At 36.0% G+C, this 21,172-nt stretch overlaps 1 protein-coding gene across 1 annotated transcript in view; it reads right to left on the bottom strand.

Moving 5' to 3' along the window:
- The window catches only part of LOC120353494 (neuropeptide SIFamide receptor-like), a 62,681-nt gene extending 51,263 nt beyond the window's left edge, over positions 1-11,418 (bottom strand). The window contains exons 1-2 of the mRNA XM_039437324.1: positions 11,242-11,418; positions 3,693-3,983 (exon numbers count right to left, since the gene is read on the bottom strand). Of these exons, the coding sequence (XP_039293258.1) occupies positions 3,693-3,712 (20 nt within the window). The 5' untranslated portion in view covers positions 3,713-3,983; positions 11,242-11,418. The remainder of the gene's footprint in view (positions 1-3,692; positions 3,984-11,241) is intronic.
- Positions 11,419-21,172: the final 9,754 nt, after the last annotated feature.

The following is a 21,172-nucleotide window of genomic DNA, read 5'->3' as shown; positions in this document are numbered from 1 at the left end:
TTGGGTCTGATGGTGGAGAGTGATTCGAAGTGGAAGCTACATATTTCTCATGTCACTGGTAAATTGAATAGAGCCTTGTTTGCATTAAGAGTAATGGCTAGAGTAGGGAGTGAAAAAACTGTTCTTTTCGTATATCATGCTTATTTTCTGTCAGTTATGAGATATGGAGTTATTTTTTGGGAAAAAGTATAGAGAATAATGGAATATTCATACTGCAGAAGAAAGCCATTAGGATCATTTATAAGATTAATACAATGCGCTCTTGCAGACCTTATTTCAAAGAAAAGAGATTGCTGACGGCTCCTGCTATTTATATATTAGATTTAGCAATCTTCGTTTTTAAAAATAGACGAATGTATGAGGAGAACCAGGTGAGTCATCCCCATAATACTCGATTCAGAGGTTTTGTTTACCCACATCACAGACTAAGCCTGCTGGAGAGTGACCCGTTTTATATGGGAATGAAAATATTTAATTCAATCCCATCTCACATAAGAGAAATTGATGGCTTGAAGGAGTTCAAAAAAACACTCAGGGAATTCCTTATTGTATTGTGTCCGTACAGGTTAGCAGACTTCCTTGTTGAATAATGTTTGATTGATGTATGTTATGTGGGATCTGTTATGTTGAAATATGAGGGATGGTAGATATTAGATTAAACTTTGACGTGTCATATACTGCTGGATCGTTGCTCCCTTAATGCAGTTTAATAATTGTGACGAACAAGAAAAGTAAGTAAGTAAGTAAGTAAGCTACAATTACCGACTTTTTAGGTTAAGATCTGACTTTTTGGCAAGCTGCTTACAATCAGCTGATTAGGAAGCGTGAAGAAACTCTTCTGCGCATGCGCGAATGATTTAGGACGTAAAGTAAATCTACTGCGCATGCGCGGATGGTTAGCGAGCGAAAAAGTAGATTCTCCTCAGAAATAAGCTGTTTTACGAGGAGAATTGAGTGTGTGAATTCTTTCTTTACGCGCAGTTGTAGAAAAAATATATTTTAATATTCATATTATGAATGATATTTTACTATTTGATATCTATAGTGAAATTCACTTGAAACCTGGCAGTACTATAAAGATGAAACCTTGCCATTCAGCTAATTTTGGCATTTTGAAGTCTCTATAATAATATCAGAGATAGACTAAATTGGATTCGAGTTTTTTATTCAAGTATTACTAATTAAATGATTTATTTATTTCATTTGTATAGAATTTAATGATTCAGATAGAATATTTTGAAAATCAATTATTAATTCTACATTGTTAAATAGCGATATCCGCTTAATGATAGACAAAGATGGCAACACCATTGCTAATCAAACACCGCCATTATAACGTGGACCTCACTGTAGATAGGCTGCCTCTATTTTAGCCAGAGAGTGAGAGGTGAGAAAATATAGAGTTTCCCTTGGCGGAGAAAAAAAAACTTAATTGAGATTGACAACATAGAAGTGTAGAAGTGATATTACTTTCTTGATAAGGTCCAATTCCAATTCCCAGAGTTGCATGGAAATGAATTGCTGTAATAAAGTTCATTCAGCACCAAGTGTTGGTGTACTCGAAAGGAGGGAGAGAGAGATAGATGAGTGGAGGAAGGAGAATGGAAGAAGAATAAAAGGAGAATGGAAGGAGAATAGAAGGAGAATGGAATGAGAGTGGAAGAAGAATGGGAGGAGAATGAAAGGAGGATGGAGGGAGAATGAGAAGAGAATTGATGGAGAATGGATGAAGAATGGAAGGAGAATAGAAGGAGAATAGAGGAAGGATTGAAAGAGAATGGAAGAAGAATGGTAGGAGAATGAGAGGAGAATAGAAGGAGAATGGAGGGAAATGGATGGAGAATGGAGAGAGAATGTGAAGGAGAATAGAAGAGGAATGGAAGGACAGTGGAAGGAGAATGGGAGGAGAATAAGAGAAGAATAGAAGGAGAATGAAAGGAAATGGAGAGACAGTGAAAGGAGAATGGGAAGAGAATGTGGAGGAGAATGGAAGAGGAATGGAAGGACAGTGAAAGGAGAATGGGAGGATAATAAGAGAAGAATAGAAAGAGAATGAAGGAAAATGGGAGGAGAATGGAAGGAGAATGTGAAGGAGAATAGGAGAGGAATGGAAGGACAGTGAAAGAAGAATGTGAGGAGAATAATAAAAGAATATAAGAAGAATGAAGGAAAATGGAAGGACAGTGGAAGGAGAATGGAAGAAGAGTGGGAATAGATTGAAAAGAGATAAATAGAGGAAGAAAGGAGATGAAAGAAGAGGAAAATTGGAAGAAAAATGGGGAAATCCAGCCAGGTGAACAGAAAAGGCGATCAGATTCGAGAAAGAATTTTCATTTTTGCGCGTTACTTCCAGAAACTTCTTTCAACATTCTTCCATAGGATATTCGCGGGAGAAATGATTGACGATGAATTTTATTATGTTCTACTTCTTTCATTCTGAGTCCGACACAAAAAGTAGAGCAAAATGGATTTGGAGTGAACTTTCGCAGTGGCTGAAGTGCTCTCAATGATCAGTCAACACTTGTTTTGTGCGAATTTAAAATCTTATGTCAAGTAGGACTTGAAATTGTCACTACCACTTTTCCAAACATTTTCTTGAAACATTCAGTAACTATAACTGGTTACTGCAGTCATTTATCTCTATAGTGAGGTCCACGTTATAATGACAGTGAAAAAATATAGGTGAACAACGTTGCAGATCCTCTGTCTTGTCAATACCTTCTATAGACGGTAGCTGATACCGGTTTATTGATGTAGTATTAACTGTTTGTTCTAGTATAAAATAATCAATTATTTTTCATCAAGCAAGAAATTATATTCTCCAATAATTTTATAATGAATTTTCATAAACAAGATTGAATATTTCGTTACATTGTTAAAAAACGATCTGGCAACAGAGCAAAGCGAGAAAGAGATGGTGCTATCTGCTTTGTTGAATGATAGACAAGGCTAGCAATACATTTGCTAATCAAGTGCTGCGATTATAATGTGGACCTCACTATACCACTTTTCATTTGGAAACATTCATAACTATGATGCATAAAATAAAGTAGTCCGGTACAGGTCAGTTGAAATAACACTGTATAAATATTCGAGTATTCGAATAATAATAATAATAATAATAATAATAATTTATTTGCCAAAAACAAAATTACATTATAAAACTTACTATAATTTAAATTATACAATACAATTCGAATAATTTAGGTTTTTTACAATAGAACAAAATAAATATTACTTGTTGGCACAGCCGGCAAGGAAAACCTGAGCGCCTGCTGCGAGTTCAAAAGCTGAAAATTAACTATTACATTCGTGGAGACAAATAAAGAATAAAAATATAATAAGAATTTCGGTTTTAAGACAGAGTACAATTGATGAATATTCTGTGATTTTACATAATTGTGGTTGTTATACATATATGTTTGGTTATTAGAATTTATACTTTAGGTAATGAGAAGTAAATGTGCTGTTTAGTCCAGTGATTTATTTCGTTTAAAAGAGTTTTTGTGATTTTATTACTGATGAATTTGAAAGGAATTTTATTAGAAAGTAGATTATAGTAGTATGTGAACTGGTGTCTACATACAGATAGTTTTATTAGATTGGCATTAAATGCATTTGTAGTTGCTGGACGGATATATAGTATTATATAGTATTCATTATATAAATATGTTTAAAATATTGAAACTTACGTATAATCCTGGTAATCCATTTGGTGGCAATTGTAGATTGATCAGTTGGTAACAGGTGCTAGTCTATAGTACAGCTATAGCGATTCAACAGTAGTTGTAGTTTTGAACAATGATCGATAGTCGACATTCGATATTCGATAGTCGATAGTCAATAGTCAACAGTCGATAATTGTGCGACTGTCGATCAACTTTTCAGTCTCGTTATCATTGTGAAGCGATTAGAGAGCAACTGTGGAGCAATTTGCGTTGCTGTTGCTTCTGTCTGTGGAGATGAGAATTGTGAGAGATATCCTGGAACAAAATGTGAAACAAAATTGATAATACGAGATGAGTATTCTACTTGAAATAATCTCAACAACTACAAAATCCTAGTGAAATATCAAGAGAAATCCTATGATGTTTATTGGAACAACTGAAAAAAGAAGTTTTGGTTGTTACACCATGATCATTTTCAACAATCTTAAAAATGATGGAGTGACTGAGCTTCATTCTACAAATTTCTAGTAAATTAGTGGTCAAAACAATTTGAAATATTTGTATTTGAAATGTTTGTCACTCACAATAAACCAAACAATGTTTGTCTGGCAAAATAGCCTCTTATTTTCAGTGTACACTATACACAAAATAATATATATCTCGTACCCCGTAACCTACAGTGCATACACATATTTTCGAATACTGTACATCTGTTTTCGAAACAATTACTTCCTAGCCTTGATCCAGACTATAGTGAGGTCCACGTTAGAATGGCAGTGGAGAAATATAGGAGAAAAACGTAGCTGATCCTCTGTATTGTCAATGCCTTCTATAGACGGTAACTGATACAGGTTTATTGATGTGATTTCAACTGCTCATCCTCGTTTAAAATAATCAATTATATCTTATTAAGCAAGAAATTATATTTTTCAATAAATTCATAATGAATTTCCAAAATTAAGATGAAAGATTTAATCAATTGATTATTATTTCTACATTGTTGAAAGACGATCCGGCAACAGAGCAAAGCGAGGAAGAGATAGCGGTATCCAGCTTTGTTAAATGATAGACAAGGATAGCAATACAATTGCTAATAAAACACTGATATCATAATGTGCTCCCTCACTATAGCTGTGTTGTAATTACATAAGGGTACTTGATGATTTTCATAGTGTTCCAGTAACAAAATTTCTCCCGGTGTAGTCTATACTCGAAATATATTGTATCTCGTGCCTTACATTCTTCGGTGCATAAACGCATGGAGATCAGCTGTATTCTCGAATACATCCATTTCCTAGCCGGGAACAGTCCAGACGTTTTCAGTGCAGTGTATCGGAAACGTACCTCAAATTGGTGAGCAAGAATAGAGATGCCACAATCTAAAACCACAATATTAGTGGACGACTACCTTTCAGCTTGAATAAACACAGTAGTGAATTCATTGGAGTGGCAACAATGATTGCAGACCTCATGGGGTGGCACTCTAATATCTAGCTGCTCTATGCTCTAAGCACTACAGTTCCTTTATACAATCAAGACACTAATATATGGCTGCTCCATGCTCTCAACACACTGTTATAATCTAGTTCCTCTATGCTCTAAAGACACTCTAATATCTAACTCCTCTACGGTCTCTACACACTTGAATTCCTCTGTTATTTTCATTCACTGTATAATGAAGCATTACTTTACACTGTCAGTGGCCCTTATGAATGAAACTTAAGCTCCCCATTCAATTAATAAGGACAGTTGAAAATGAATCTCACTGTAAATTAACAGATTTGAAATTTGAGATGTATACTTGTAGATAGATACTATAGTGAGACTGAATTTGAACTTCTATCCTATTATATTAAGCGAGCAATTTCTGTATGTCTGATTGTATTTTTATGATATCTGGTTATTTTCATATCTGGTTATTTATGTTCAACGGATCTCGAAAACAGCTCCAACGATTTCCACGAAGCTTAGAGCATAGTAGGCTTATGATATGAAAATTCGATTGCACTAGGTCTCATCCCTGGTAAAACTAGCTGAAAAATATGAAAAGGATAATTCATTCTTGGAAAAACAGATGATAATTTCGTCGTCTGTGCGATAACAGAGGATGCATGTGCCTATGTGGGAGATCAGCTGTGTGATAAATCAATCAGCTTACCGTATCTCGCGAGAAATATTATCTAGAAATTTCAATCGACTATCAAAATAATCTGATTTGTTGACATGACATGTTTTATCAATCTGAATTCAGAGTACATCATAATATTCAAAGTTAATCATTACTTTACAGTTTCGAGTGATAAGTGAGTGTTATTTTGTTATTCAATTTAGTTTGTAAACAATCTTAATTAGAACTTTTCTGTTTTGGATATTTTGACTGAAAATTGGACATGAATTCAAGTGTATGAAACATAACCTACATTTTGGACCATTAATAGTGTATAAATCAAAATTTGGGGAAGAAACAGTTTCGGGCTGTGCCTGTTTGTCCTTCCCCAATCATTTTGAAGAATTGTGTTCTGTTTATCAATAAATAAATAACGAGCGAAGCTCGGTGCCCCGATATTGAATGTTTAATGAACAGCATTGATGTAGTTTGTTATAGTGAGGTCCAATTGTATTGCTATCCTTGTCTATCATTCAACAAATCGGATAGCGCTATCTCTTTCTTGCTCTGCTCTGTTGCCAGATCGTCTTCTAACAATGTAGAAATTATAATTAATTCACAAAATATTCCATCTTAATTGTAAAAATTCATTACGAAATTATTGAAAAATATAATTTCTTGCTTGCTAAAATATAATTGATTATTTTAGACGGGAATGAACAGTTAATATTACATCAATGGTCCCGTATCAGCTACCGTCTATAGAAGGCATTGACAAGACAGAGGATCAGCAATGTTGTTCCCCTATCTTTCTTCACTGCCATTATAACGTGGACCTCTCTATAGTCCATATTAAACATGTGGCTCAGTTTCCTTTTGCGTCCGTACCGTACTACTTAGTGAAAGCTCTTGAATATTAAACAACTCGGTCTGACACCAAATCTGAAATGGGGATTGTGTGTGTGAGAGGGAGAGAATGAGTGCAGGAGAATGGATGATGTGAGTAGGTTAAGGAGAGAGAGAGAGAGTAAGAGAGTGACGAAGAGAGATAGAAACAGAGAGAGTGTGTGTGAGAGAGACTGAGGAGCAATGAGAGATAGTGGGGAAGAGAGAGAGAGTGAAGCAGTCAGAGAAGAAGAGATTGAGTGAGAGAGAGTGAGTGAGAGAGTGGGGGTGACAGAAACAAGAGATTACGCTCTCTTTTCTCTATGGTCCAGATGAATTATTCAAGAGAACTACGTTTGGTTGGGTGACATTCTCTCCACACACTGTCTTTATAATAATTACTGAGACACCTACACTAGGATCTAACAACCACACCTATCAACCAAAAAGGGATATTGGGTTAGGTGTTTGAAAATGAGGATTTTTTGAAGGTCAAAAAAATTGATTTAATTTATTCATTCATTGATACAATAAGTTCATCATCAAAATGATAGGGAGAGAAAAAATAAGGTAACCTTGTGTTATTCCTCTCCCTAATTTATACAGGGTTACACATATAGTCCGATATAGGTTAAGTCTTATATAGTTCTTTCCTAGTTTATAAATTATAATTGCCTTATCATTCTATTGTCTTATGAGAATAAAATTGTAAACAATTATTATCACTATAATAAAGGAAAGAACTGGTTAATACACGTTCGGGACAGAAAAGTTAAGTTTGACGCATCATCACGTCTGAACTCATTCACATGAAAATTTGTATAATAGATTCTTGTTTAACCGGGGATGGTTATAGGCCTATTTTAAACTCTTCAAGTTCTTATTAAAAGCTCTCAGTTGGTCATGTTTTAAAATAGACCCTTGCGGAGCACGGGTTACCTGCTAGTATTCAAAAAACTAAATGTTAGTTTTCTATGACTATTCATAGAAGAATCTCTATGAATCTACTATGTAATTTAAAATTTTGTATCAAAGTATCTCAAGTCTATCAAACTGGAACGTGGAGTTCACATCGTATTCCGAATCGTAACATAATTCATTCTTCTGAACTATTAAATTAATAGGAATCGAAAAAAGATTCACTAAAAACTCTCACAAACTACATGAGTAGATGAATGCCGTTTCAATTTCAGATTATTCTTCTTCAATACATGTTACACAGCTTTAACCAATGGTGAGGAGGCCGCAATTTTTAATACTGATCGCTGATTGGCTGTCAGTCATCAGCTTTGACCAATCACATGCAAGTCATCCCTGTGTCGCTCCCTGATTGGCTGCTACAGGAAGTTGTCATTTTGTGGAACAAAAGAGTTTGAACCAATCAGGAGCCGTTAATGATGTGTATTGAGTTGACTGGTCTTGTCTGTGATTGAAACTATGTGAATTTTTTATGAGGTTGTCAACAGGACTATTTTGTGGGATAGAAGAGTTTGGAATAGGTGCTGTTCTATATAAGTATTTATCTATTTGCGGATATAAGAACGAATCATATGAGTATGATTGGGAAAGAACTACAGGCATTGAGCTTAAAGCTCTTGTTTGTTATTGAAATAATGTGTTTTTTCTTATAGGGTTTGGGAATATATTACAAAACGCAAACTGTTCAGTACATTATTTTTCATTTTTTTAGGAGAGATAAAATCATTATCAACTCTGCCTTCTTATGCTTCTTGATGCGATGAACCCGAATCTGCAAACAGATTGGCAAAGTTCTCTCCCGTTCAGTAGATATGAACACTTAGATGTTCGCATTCCACATTCGAGATTGCAAAGTGAATACCTGAACTACCACGACGTTTAGGAGAGAGAAACACATGCTTTTTTCAGATCATTTGATAGATGTTTCTAGTCTCTGGTACTTCTATTCAATATTGTCGAAACTCTAGATGAAAATCATACTTAGACCAGTTATAGAATAGACACGCTGGGAAGTCTAGCCTCTGAAGCCAACATCTACTGCCATATCACCAAATCGTGACGTCATCATCGGATAGAAAACTTCCAGATTGTGTCTATTTCAGAAGGATGTAAATTATCATTCATCGAAATGGTAAACTCCAGCTGCGCTCCCGCTGAAATAGAGGCACATGTGCTATGGTAAACAATGTAAACAAACTCTACAGCGAAGTTTTCAATCTGATGCTGACGTCACGATTTGGAGATATGGCAGTAGATGTTGGCTTCATCGACTTTCAGTATGAATATACAATAGGCCCTGTCTATTCTATAACTGGTCTTAGATATCATAATAGAAGCTCTAACTGTTAGAATAGAGAAGACTGTCATATAGTGAGGTCCACGTTATAATGACAGTACTTGATAACGCTATCCGTTTCTAATTCCGAAGCGTTGCCTTATCGTTCTCCAACAATGTAGAAATATAATCAATCAACAAAATATTGTGAAAGTTCATTGAAAATATATTCTCTTAACTAATGTGATTGATTATTGGGAACAAGAATGAACAGTTGATATCAAATCGGATATACCGGTACCAGCTATCCTCTATAGAAGCCAGTGGCAAGGCAGAGAATCAGCAACGCTGATCTCCTATCTTTCTCCACTGTCATTATATCGTTGACCGCACTAGGGAACAAGAAGAATATAGACAAAGTTTGAGGAGACTGTAAGATCAGAAAAAGCTCCTCCTTGCGGACCACAGGCATCCTGCTAGTTCAGGATAAATAATTCAATTCAATTAATTAAAAACACACAAAAACAAGACAAATCGATTTAGAGCACTGATAATATAAGTCCATATTTGATAATCTATCCTATGGGCCTACTATTAAACGAGCAATTCATGTTTATATGTTTAGATGTTTATATATCTGTATGTGAAATCAGTGGTTTTTTGACAACTTCTTAGTCTTTTTCATTCAATCTGTATGTGACCCGATCTCGAAAACGGCTCTAATAATTCTCACGAAATTTGGACCAAAGTGGGTTTATGATATGAAAATTCGATTGCATTAGATCTCAACCCTAGGATAACTCGCTGAAGGACATAAAAGGATAAATACTTCTTTGGAAAAACAGCTGGAGAATTGAAGTCGATACCGTGATTGAAGTGAGTGAGCGAATGCATGTTTGGCTTATTCCTCAGCTGATCTCACTAGAATAATAATACAGAAAGAAATGTTTTCTCATTTTTTTAAAGAAAACATGTTCACTTCAGAAAGTCCAAAATAGTAACTAGATGCTGTTAGTGTAGAATAGTATATTAGCAAAAATATTGAAGCAATCATAGTATATCATTCTAAATCGAATTCATAGCATATCTATTTGTAATTGATGATGTGTTAGTTCTTTGAAGTGTAAATAAATTCTCATTTTGATGAGTGATAGTGTTGCTTAACCTGGATTTTGATTTTGACTGTAGTGTAAATTTGAAAAGGGACAGTTTGGGGCATAAGCCTGTTGTGCCTCCTCATTTAACTGAATTGAATTGAATTGAAAAAATCTTTATTCATAAACATGTAAAAATACATATGAATAGTGTCACAGAATACTAAGGAATATAGCCTAAATACTAGTTACAAACAAATGTCATACACATAAAATATTATAAAAACTTCTGTAACGAGTACAGGGATAATCTTACCAAATATTCCTTTAACTTAATACCAAACCTTTTAACATCTTCTAAAATTTTCAAATCGTTTGGCAATTTTGAAAAAAATGATCTTCCCCTGAAAACGGTTTTCCTCTCGAATAGGTATAATCTATGTCTTTCAACTATTCTGCCATAACGGGTAAAGTAGCTGTGAGTCTGGTTTCTTATTTCAGTATTAGTCTTTCTAAAAAACATGATGACATCATTTATATACTGCCCATACACTGTCATAATTCCAAGCTGCGAGAAAAACAATCGTACTGAATCACATCTTTCAAGCTTGAGGATTATTCTGATAGCTCTCTTTTGCTGCTTGAGTATCTTGTCCAAATTCTTTTTGGTTGTACCGCCATGAATACAAAGTCCATACGCCAAATGTGAATGAATCACAGCATGGTAATTCTTGTAAAAATAATTGTAAACTGTAAAAATAATTGTACGACTGAAAAAATTGATAAATAAATATAAACTATGAATTCAATCTCTCGTTACAAATTTTCAAGCTGTTACACTTCAGAAGCTCGGTCCCCCGATATTGCATTATAATGAGGTGAAGAACTGGTTTATACACGTACGGGATAAGAAAATTATGTTTGACGAATCATCACGTCTCAAATACTCAACTGATTAACTTGAAATTTTGCATATAGATTCTTAATTATTGACGGAGGATGGTCATAGACCTGTTTTCAATCCTTCAAAGATTTCATCACGACAAGTTTTCAGTTTGTCATGTTTTGAAGAAGATCCTTGCGTAGCACGGGTTTTCTGCTAGTATTACAATAGAAGTTTATTACCCATCTTGTTCTTGACTGAAAAGTGTATTTTCAAACTTTGAAATAGAAGAGATTTGATATCAAGGTATGGGTAACGGAAGCAATAGGTTTTTGAAAATCATATTTTACCTCAACAGTTGACTCCTCTATTTTCGAATTTTCTCCCGGAAAAACGACTGTTTTCGAACCATAAATTTCCGGCCAGAAAATGAAGATGAAAAGCGGGAAAATCCGGAAAATGCCGGCGCGTTATGGGAAGATCAATCGACGCAGAGGATCTCACCTGACGAAAGCCAAACAGCCACTGAAGTCCACAGCGATTTTCCGACTTGACGCAGGTCCAAATTCGGGTTTATGCGCATGCGCAAGACAAGAGACCTACCCTATCACAATGTGAGACTGAGTGCCCTGCTGGGAATAGCCTAAGCCGTTTTCTCACTTGAATCCATCAGTATTACAAGATAGGGAGCAGTGACGTCATTGCGCAAGGAATACAGACAGTTCTCATCATACAGAGCTTGGTGTTGATGAATTTGTCAGATTAATTCAATTGAATTTTAAAACTTTAAAACTGTCGAATGATAGACAAATATATAATGAGAGTGGAGTAAGATAGGAGAAAAACGTTGCCGATCCTCTGCCTTGTCAATGCTCTCCATAGACGGTAGCTGATACAGGTTTATTGATGTAATAATAACTGTTCATTCTCCTAAAAAATGATCAATTATATTTTATCAAGCTAAAAATTATATTTTTCAATAATTTCATAATGAATTTTCATATTGTTAAGATGAAATATTTTGTTAATTGATTATATATTGTTTAAAAAGCCGATCTGGCAACAGAGCAAAGCGAGATAGAGATGACGCTATCCGCTTTGTTGAATGATATACAAGGATAGCGCCTTCCTCGAATTCAGCGCCCCAAAATGCATCATATATTATTATAAAACCGAAAAGAAAAATATTCTTTCGAGGCTGTTTCCTGAAAAATGACCAATACTGTACTGTGCTACTACTTTGTTAAGCGGGTTGCCTATTTGACCCCTACGCTAACAATACGATTCAAAAATTTCTGTCATCATTTTCAGTTGATTTATTACGGAAGCTCAAGATATTATTAATACTGACAATGTTTATTTGAAGAGTCTGTATGGCGTGTTGCATAATTATATTGCCCGTTGATTTGATTCGAAGAAAAAGAAGATGATGATGAAGAAGAAGAAGAAGAAGAAGAAGAAGAAGAAGAAGAAGAAGAAGAAGAAGAGAAGAAGAAGAAGAAGAAGAAGAAGAAATAGAATGAGCAGGAGATGATGATGAGAAGTAAAAGGAAGTGTATGTGAAGGAGAATGTTATAGAGTAAGAGGGAAGGAGCAAGAGAAGGAGGAGGAGGAGGGAGAGGAGGATAAGGAGGAGTAACAGAATGAGGAGGAGAAAAGAGAAATTTGGTGGAGATGTAAGGTGGAAGACGAAGAGAAGTAGATGATGAGGAGATGAAAAAGGAGGAGTAGGAGGAAGAGTATAGTGAAAAGGAGAGCGAGAAGGAGGAGAAAGTAGAGAATTGAGTTGTGGAGGAGAAGGTTGAGAAGAAGGAGTAGGATAGAGGAGGGTAGAGAGAGGACAAGGAGTAGGATATGATGTGGTGGTGGAAGAGTAGGGTTGAGAAGGAAGAGGAGGAGAAGGTGGAGAAGGAGGAGGAGGATAGGGGAGAGTAGAGAGAGGAGAAGGAGGAAGAGGAGGAGTAGAAGGAGGAAGAGGTGGAAAAGAAGGAGGAGGATAGAGGAGAGAGGACAAGGAATAGGATATGATGTGGAGGTGGAAGAGTAGAGTTGAGGAGGAAGAGGAGGGGATGGATGGGAAGTAGAACACGGGAGGATCAGGAGTGGGAGGAGGAGGAGGGATGGTAGCTCTAGCTGTGATCTCTTTGAAGTGAAGTCACTCGTTCGCTTTTTCATCCGTTTTGCAACATTTTTGGTGTTACTGGCTCGGAAATTCGGGTTTGTTGCATGATGGCTGCTCCAATGGATTCCGTGTGTTGCATCAAATAACTCACAAGATTTCCTTCCTCCCTTTCATGTTTTCCCTCTCACTCCCACTCTTACACCATTTCCACCCACTTTCCATTGCATCAATTCTCATTCCCCTAGATACGACGCCACAATTCAAATTTCTCCTCTTCCCCTCTCCTTTTTACTTTCCTTGCCCTATTACCATAGGTAAGATTAGGTATTTTGCTTTCCGAAAAAAATTAAGGAACCCAATTTCTAAATTTCTATACGTTTCAAGTTCCCCTGAGTCCAAAAAAGTGGTTTTTGGGTATTGGTCTGTATGTATGTATGTATGTATGTATGTGTGTGTGTGTGGTGTGTGTGTGTGTGTGTGTGTGTGTGTGTGTGTGTATGAGAGTATGTGCGTCTGTGTACACGATATCTTATCTCCCAATTAACGGAATGACTTGAAATTTGGAACGTGAGGCCCTTACAATATAAGGATGTGACACGAACAATTTCAATCAAATGCGATTCAAGATGGCGGCTGAAATAGCGAAAATGTTGTCAAAAACTGCGATTTCCTCGAAAACGGCTCCAACGATTTCAATTAGAGTTATACCTATAATAGTCATCGATAAGCTCTATGAACTGCCACAAGTCCTATATCTGTAAAAATTTCAGTAGCTCCGCTCCATCTATGCAAAGTTTGATTTTAGATTCTCAATTATCAGGCTCCAGATACAATCCAAACAAAAAATTTTGAGTGAAAAAGATTGAGCATGAAAATCTCTACAATTAATGTTCAGTAACATTTTCACCTGAAATTAAAAATAAGCTCGAAATTAGAGAAAATAATATGATTATCCAATTGCAAACTGTTGGCAACTGTTGATTTTTTTAAATGATTCACTATGAAAAGATAGCAGACCTCGTGTGTCTCCAGCATTAATGCCCCGTCACCAGCTGGCTCAGATCATTGAATAGTGGACTTGAGATGCGCGGGAACACTAGCGTCAGGTGATCAATTTTCATAACGACAAGGAAAGTAGTGTGAGTGCGCCACACAAGATTTTTCTATATTGTTATGAGAATACTCTTGAGGACTGAAAATTTTATGAATTGAAGAACTACAAGACTCAAAGTATTCCGGACTATGTGTAACCTTATCTAAATTTGGGAGAGGAATAGCACAAGGTAACCTTATTGTTCCCATCCCTATCATTTTTATGATGTTCTCATTGTATGAATCAATGGAGAACAAAGAATAGTGTATGGTGAAATAAATAAAATGAATAACACTAAAGATGATGTACTTATTGTATAAGTGAAATGAAAATGAATGAATAAACAAAGAATGAAATGAATGATGAACAATGAATGAAATGAACAAAGTTGTTCAACTGTTGAACAGCTGATGTTATTGTTATCACCTCATGTTCGATTCGATTTCCTTCATGATTTCCATGAATACTCTTCTTTTTCTCCTCCTTTGTTTCCCTCTCTCATCCACCCATCCGTATTTCTCCTCTTCTCAATCCCTCGCCTCCTTCTCCATCTTCTTCTCCACTCTTCCTCTTCTCACTCTTCTATATTTTTTCTCCTCCTTTGTTTCCCTCTCTCATCCACCCATCCGTATTTCTCCTCTTCTCAATCACTCGCCTCCTTCTCCATCTTCTTCTCCACTCTTCCTCTTCTCACTCTTCTATATTTTTTCTCCTCCTTTGTTTTCCTCTCTCATCCACCCATCCGTATCTCTCCTCTTCTCATTTCCCTCGCCTCCTTCTCAATCTTCTTCTCGACTTTTCTTCTCCTCCTTCTTATAAATTATTCTCTCTTTCTTCTCCTCTTCCCTTTCTCCCTATCATCCATTTTATTTTGATAGAGAGAGTTAGTGGGGAGGATATTTTTAATATTCTTCCCGAAGAATGGACATTGATATGTCCAAAGCTCCGCCAATTCATGTAGATGCATAACAATATAATTATCTATAGTTATTATATTACAAATTACTTTTTCATATATACAGTTCAATAATTATTTTCTTAGTCTATATTAAGTAAATTCATCTATAATTTTGCTGTATTGTAAGCTATTGTATATAAGTGTATAAGCCAGTATATTGTGTAATCTACATAAATAAAGTACTCAACCAATCAATCAATCCATCCATTGTAACCTAGACCTCACAGTTCAACTGTTGAACAACTGATGTTATCACCTCATGTTCGATTCGATTTCCTTCATTATCCTCTCACTCTTCTCCACCGCCATCTTTTCCACCACCTCCCTTGTTCGTTCCCATGTGACCACCACAGTGATACAATGATGACTTCGCTCTTTACTAGCCATGGGCGGTTACACTTCTCTAAATAGAATTACTCCTCGGGGAGAGAGAGAGAGAGTGAGATAAAGTTTCTGGAAGGAAAAGAGAAAATAGTGGGAGAGAGAGTGCGTGTGTGTGAGAATGACATTGTGATAGAGTGGGAGAGTGAGTGGGAGAGTGTGAGAGAGTGAATGGAGTTTGAGATAGAGAGAGTGTGTGTGTGGGGGTGAGAGAGATTGACTGAAGGAATGAGAGTGCGTGAGAGAGACTGTGAGAGAGAGAGTTTCGTGCTGAATAGAATAATCCCCCCAGCGTTGTCATGACAACCAAAAACGACTTCAAATGAATTCAAACGTTGTCAAGCAACGTTTCTCAAGCTGAATGGACATGAGACGAGTTGATGAAGAATCATCATATTGGAAGAGGTACTACAGAATAATCTCCATGCTAAAACCTGATGAATTGTTATCAAACCATTACTATTGGTTTGAGCAATTTTAAATTTAATGTGACTTAAATTAACTCGAAAATGCGGAGTGCATTTTCATTTTCTGATTTCATAAATTGTATATGAATCAATTCAAAATATATTGTAATTTCCATAGATGTTGAGCTAATTTATGAGGATGACCATGGAAATAGTTATTACTAGCCGTCAGGCTCGCTTCGCACGCCATATCCGTCTAGCCAGGGGGTTCCGCCCCCTGGACCCCCGACTGGGTCGTCCAAAAATGAGATCAGCAGACTCGCTTCGCTCGCCTGCATTTTTCATTTGAACATTTTTATTATATGTTGGGACAATCCAGTCGGGGAACCAGACTAAACGTCTGGCTGAACAGATATGGCGAGCCTGATGGCTAGTAATATAATATTCCCAGGATTGAAGAAGCAGTGCCCAATCAATTTTTCCGCGATAAATGCATTTAAATCTTCAACTTGGTGCCAACCTAACAAAGTCAACTCAACTTAATGCCAACCTGACAAAATTATTAATTTAGTTGCCGGTTAACAACTGTTTCGAAGAGGTACTCTATCTAGATTATAGTTCTACGGTAACATATGATATGGAAATTTCAATTATATTTAAGGGATTGGGAGAAGAAGAATATACATGCTAGAAGACGAACTTCAAACCCTTAAAAACAACCCTTAGAGTCAAAATATTGCCAAAAGATTTCTTAGTGCGCCTCTAAAGGGCCAACTGAACATACCTACCAAATTTGAACGTTTTTGGTCCGGTAAATTTTTAGTTCTGCGAGTGAGTGAGTGAGTGAGAGAGTGAGTGAGTGAGTGAGTGAGTGAGTGAGTGAGTGAGTGAGTGAGTGAGTGAGTGAGTCAGTCAGTCAGTCAGTCAATCAGTCAGTCAGTGAGTGAGTGCCATTTCGCTTTTATATATATAGATTAAACGAAAATCCTAACTGAATACAGTAAATCACCCCGAAGACTTCTGCTACTGCAGAAATATTGACAACAGGTTTAACAGCTAGATGGAAATTTGATGAGAGCTTCTATCCAAAAATTATTTGCCAGCCCGGGAATCGAACCCGGTACCTTCTAATTGCCAGTCAGGAATGCCTACCCTTACACCAAACTGACAATCTCTGGATAGCAGCGCTCATTTCATACGAAGCCATAGCGGCCAGCCAGTATACAGATTGCAATAGATTCAAAATTGCATTTGTTTAAATAATTATTATTGAGCGAGAATCCTAATCAAATGCTGTAGTCTAAAACACCCCGAAGACTTCTGCTACTATAGATATTGACAACAGGGTGAACAGTTAGATGGAAATTCGATGAGAGCTGTCATCTAAAAATAATTTGCCAGCCCGGGAATCGATCCCGGTACCTTCTCCATCAAATCCTAATTAAATGCTGTAAATCACATCGAAGACTTCTACTGCTGCAGATATTGACAACAGGGTTGAAAGCTAGATGAAATCTACTATCTGAAAAATATTCTACAGCTCGGGCATTTGTCAATCCGAAATAATAGATTATAAAGCCAGTTACACACACATTGATTCTTGGATGTACGATTTTTCGCCGTTCTTATAAATTGTATTAGATTGAACAGATGATTTCAAACACATGATGTTTATCAAATTCCACTCAATCTGATATAATCCATAAGGACGGTAGAAAATCGTGCGTTCAAATGGTACGAAAAGGTAACGCCACTAATATTGAACTGAGCTCACAGAAAGACCTCGATTCACGTGATTTGCGGTATCAGTTACTGCTGATAACGGTTACAAATAACGGGGTAACGACTAATGATAATGGCACTGAGCGCTTCAACTATCAATCAACCATTGAATGCAAATTACCGCCAATTCAAGTCGAATTTGCCGCCAAATTTGAAATTCTATCGACGGACAGATTAATGCGTGAATGCTAGAATGGAAGCTATAGTGAGGTCCACGTTATAATGGCAGTGTAAAAAGATAGGAAAACAACGTTGCCCATCCTCTGTCTTGTCAATGTCTTCTATAGACGGTAGCTGATACAGGTTTATTGATGAAATATTAACGGTTCATTATCGTTTAAAAAAATCAATCATATTTTATTAGGCACGAATTATATTTTCAAAAACTTCATAATGAATTTGCATGATATTAAGATGAAATATTTTTTTGTTAACTGATTATATTTTGTAAAAAGACGATCTGGCTACAGAGCAAAGCGAGAAAGAGATAGCGCTATCCACTTTGTTGAACGATAGACAGGGATAGCAATACCACAGAATAGATACAGAATGGAAACTTGTAATCAAACGCCTATCTTACCTATGCTTTTTACATGACCCCAATACTAAACACGTCACGTGACCTTGGGAAGTTCCAATCCTGGTCTACTGATTGACTCGTGGCAGTGAACGAGATCAATTGATCCGGATCATTAAAGTGATCCGAACCTATTAATAGGTTCGTGAATAGTCATCAATACTATTACAATGCGGCGCTTCCTAACAAGATGGCGGATTTTGGCGTCAGGGTATAGCCAAGTTTCCGTACTGTATGTATACTGTGGCAATACCATTGTTAATCAAACACTGCCATTATAAAGTGGACCCAACAGTAAAGGTCATATTTGTTGGTGAGCAGTGTTCTTGTGAGGTCCACGTTATAATGGCAGTGTGATGAAAGAATTAACAGTGTTGCCGATTCTCTGCCTTTTCACCGCCTTCCATAGAGGATATCTGATATCGGTATACCTAATGTAATTATTCACAATTCATTCTTGTGTGAAATAATAAATTATATTCAATTCGTCGAGAAAATATAATTCCAAAAATATCCATTGTGAAATGAAAATCCAAATTCAATGCTTCAAATCACCCCGAAGACTTCTGCTACTGCAAATATTGACATCAGGGTAATAAGCTAGAATTCAAATACATTAATTTAGTAATTTCCATATAATTTCCAATCATATTTCCTATTCCCAGTGATAATGATGTGAAATAGTTCTTCTATGTTTGGTTTTGAAGCATCTAAATTTAAAATTCTACTTTGTGAAAATAATCAAGGACTGAAAATTTTGTGAAGTGAACAGCTACAAGACAACCAATTTCGGACTATGTGTAAGCTTATCTAATTTTGGGAGAGGAATAGCACAAGGTTACCTTATTGTTCCTCTCCCTATAATTTTTATGATTCACTTATTGTATGAATCAATAAAGAATGTATCCAGTCATATGGGCTTGCATGAAAGGATTGAAAATTTGCATATTCCCAATTTGGCAATTTTTTTTATATAATAATAGATTTCAATGTTTAAGATATGGCTATCCACTATCGACTATAGGTAAAGTTCACGTATATCATATGAATATTTCCCTGAAACTGACAGAATTTCTTATATTGCAGCCAATTCATTCATTCTTCCCTTATTCATTTATACGATAAGTACATCATCAAAATGATAGGGAGAGAGTAAAAATAAGGTAACCTTGTGCTATTCCTCTCCCAAATTTAGATAAGGTTACACATAGTCCGAAATAGGTTAAGTCTTGTAGTTCTTCAGTAATTCACAAAATTAACATCAATTCAACCAATTCTGACAGTTCCAATTTAATTCACCCGAAGATAAAGTTGCAATTTCAGTATAAATGTACCGTCGAAGCAGGTTGATTGTGTCAGATCAGTCTGTAGGTGATGTATACGATTTTGAATCAGATAAGTGAAACACATTCACATGGGTCAAGGATGAGTCTATTCATCTATATCTGTTGTTGCTATACATTGATCAGTGTATATGCCAGTGTCATCCCTATCACTATATATATATATATATATATAATATATATATATATATATATATTATATATATATATATATATATATATATATATATATATATATATATATATCTACTCTGTATGTGCCATTGTTATTCCTATTACTATATCCGATACACAGTTATATCTGTTAGTGTTATTATCAGTTGTTATTTCACTCCAGCTGTGACAATAACAGTTGCCCTGACAATTCTACAACATCCTCGACATTTTCCACGATTGTCACAATAAATATGGTAGAGAAAGAAGGTAGAAAAGAGAGGTAATGGGAAGAAAAAGGAGGGATCGGAGAGGGAGAAGGTGAAAAAAGGGGAAAGGGAGGGGAAATGATGGAAAAAATGGAGGAAGAGAAGAAAATGATGTAAGAAAGGGAGAAAGACAGACAGATAAATGTCTGGTGCAAAATAGTCCATCAGTCACCGTTTTCTCGAGATGAGACTTTTCCGCTTTTTAGATACGGAGACGAGAGAAAATTCAAGGATCATGGAAATCGTGTCAAGGTCAGCTTTTTTCATTCATGTTTCCGTTGATAATTTTTTTTCATTCATATTATTCGAGAATGATGCTTTGTAAACATATATTCTACGTCAGCAAATAGTATACAGAGTGATTTTATGAAAGGACTTTACAACTTCGAAAGCACATAAATATTTTGAATGAAAAAGACTGAGAAATTGTCTAAAACCACAGATTTATTGATACTTAGAAAGACCGATTTCGGTTATTACACCATTGTCAATTTCTGATAAACTCAGAGATTGACAATGGTGTAATAACCCAAACCGGTCTTTCTAAGTATCAATAAATCTGTGGTTTTTGACGATATCTTAGTCTTTTTCATTCAATATGAATAATTATTACCACAATATCAACTTCTCAACTACAAGAAAAAACATAAATATTTATTGAAATCACTTACAGAATTGAGAAAGGTGTCATTTTGTTACAAATCACTTCAAGTTTAAGGTGTGGGTGTTATTTTGGTTCGATATGGCAGCCGTTGGTAATGCAACATACATTTCACCGATAATCGATTTCTTGCCACACTCGCTGGTAAATCCAGCGAAGTTGAAAGCGAATGTCTAGAAAATCCCACCTTCTCCGTGGAAATAAGTTGGCGCACCGTCATGCTGAGCAAAATAAATAAGTGTATTTTTGCTTTCAACATGAAGATGCACCAGCTCATTTCCACGGATAAGTTCGGGACTTTCTATCAATCGCTTTCAACTTGGCTGGATTTACCATTCAGGGCCAATTGTATCACCATCTCGCTCACCGGATTTGACGCCGATGGATTTCTTCCTTTGAGGTTTCCTTGAGGATAAGGTTCATGTCTCGCCTCTAGTATTTAACAAGCTGACGAAAAACTTACAAAACTTGAAAACTTACAAGGGGGGATAACTCTTAGGACAATTCGAAATAGGAGGGGCAAGTTTTAAGACAA

Source organism: Nilaparvata lugens, chromosome 11 (genome assembly GCF_014356525.2).
Source record: "Nilaparvata lugens isolate BPH chromosome 11, ASM1435652v1, whole genome shotgun sequence".
Lineage (NCBI taxonomy): Eukaryota > Metazoa > Arthropoda > Insecta > Hemiptera > Delphacidae > Nilaparvata > Nilaparvata lugens.
The sequence above is the reverse complement of the archived record's forward strand: the minus strand, read 5'-3'. Positions and strand labels throughout refer to the sequence as shown.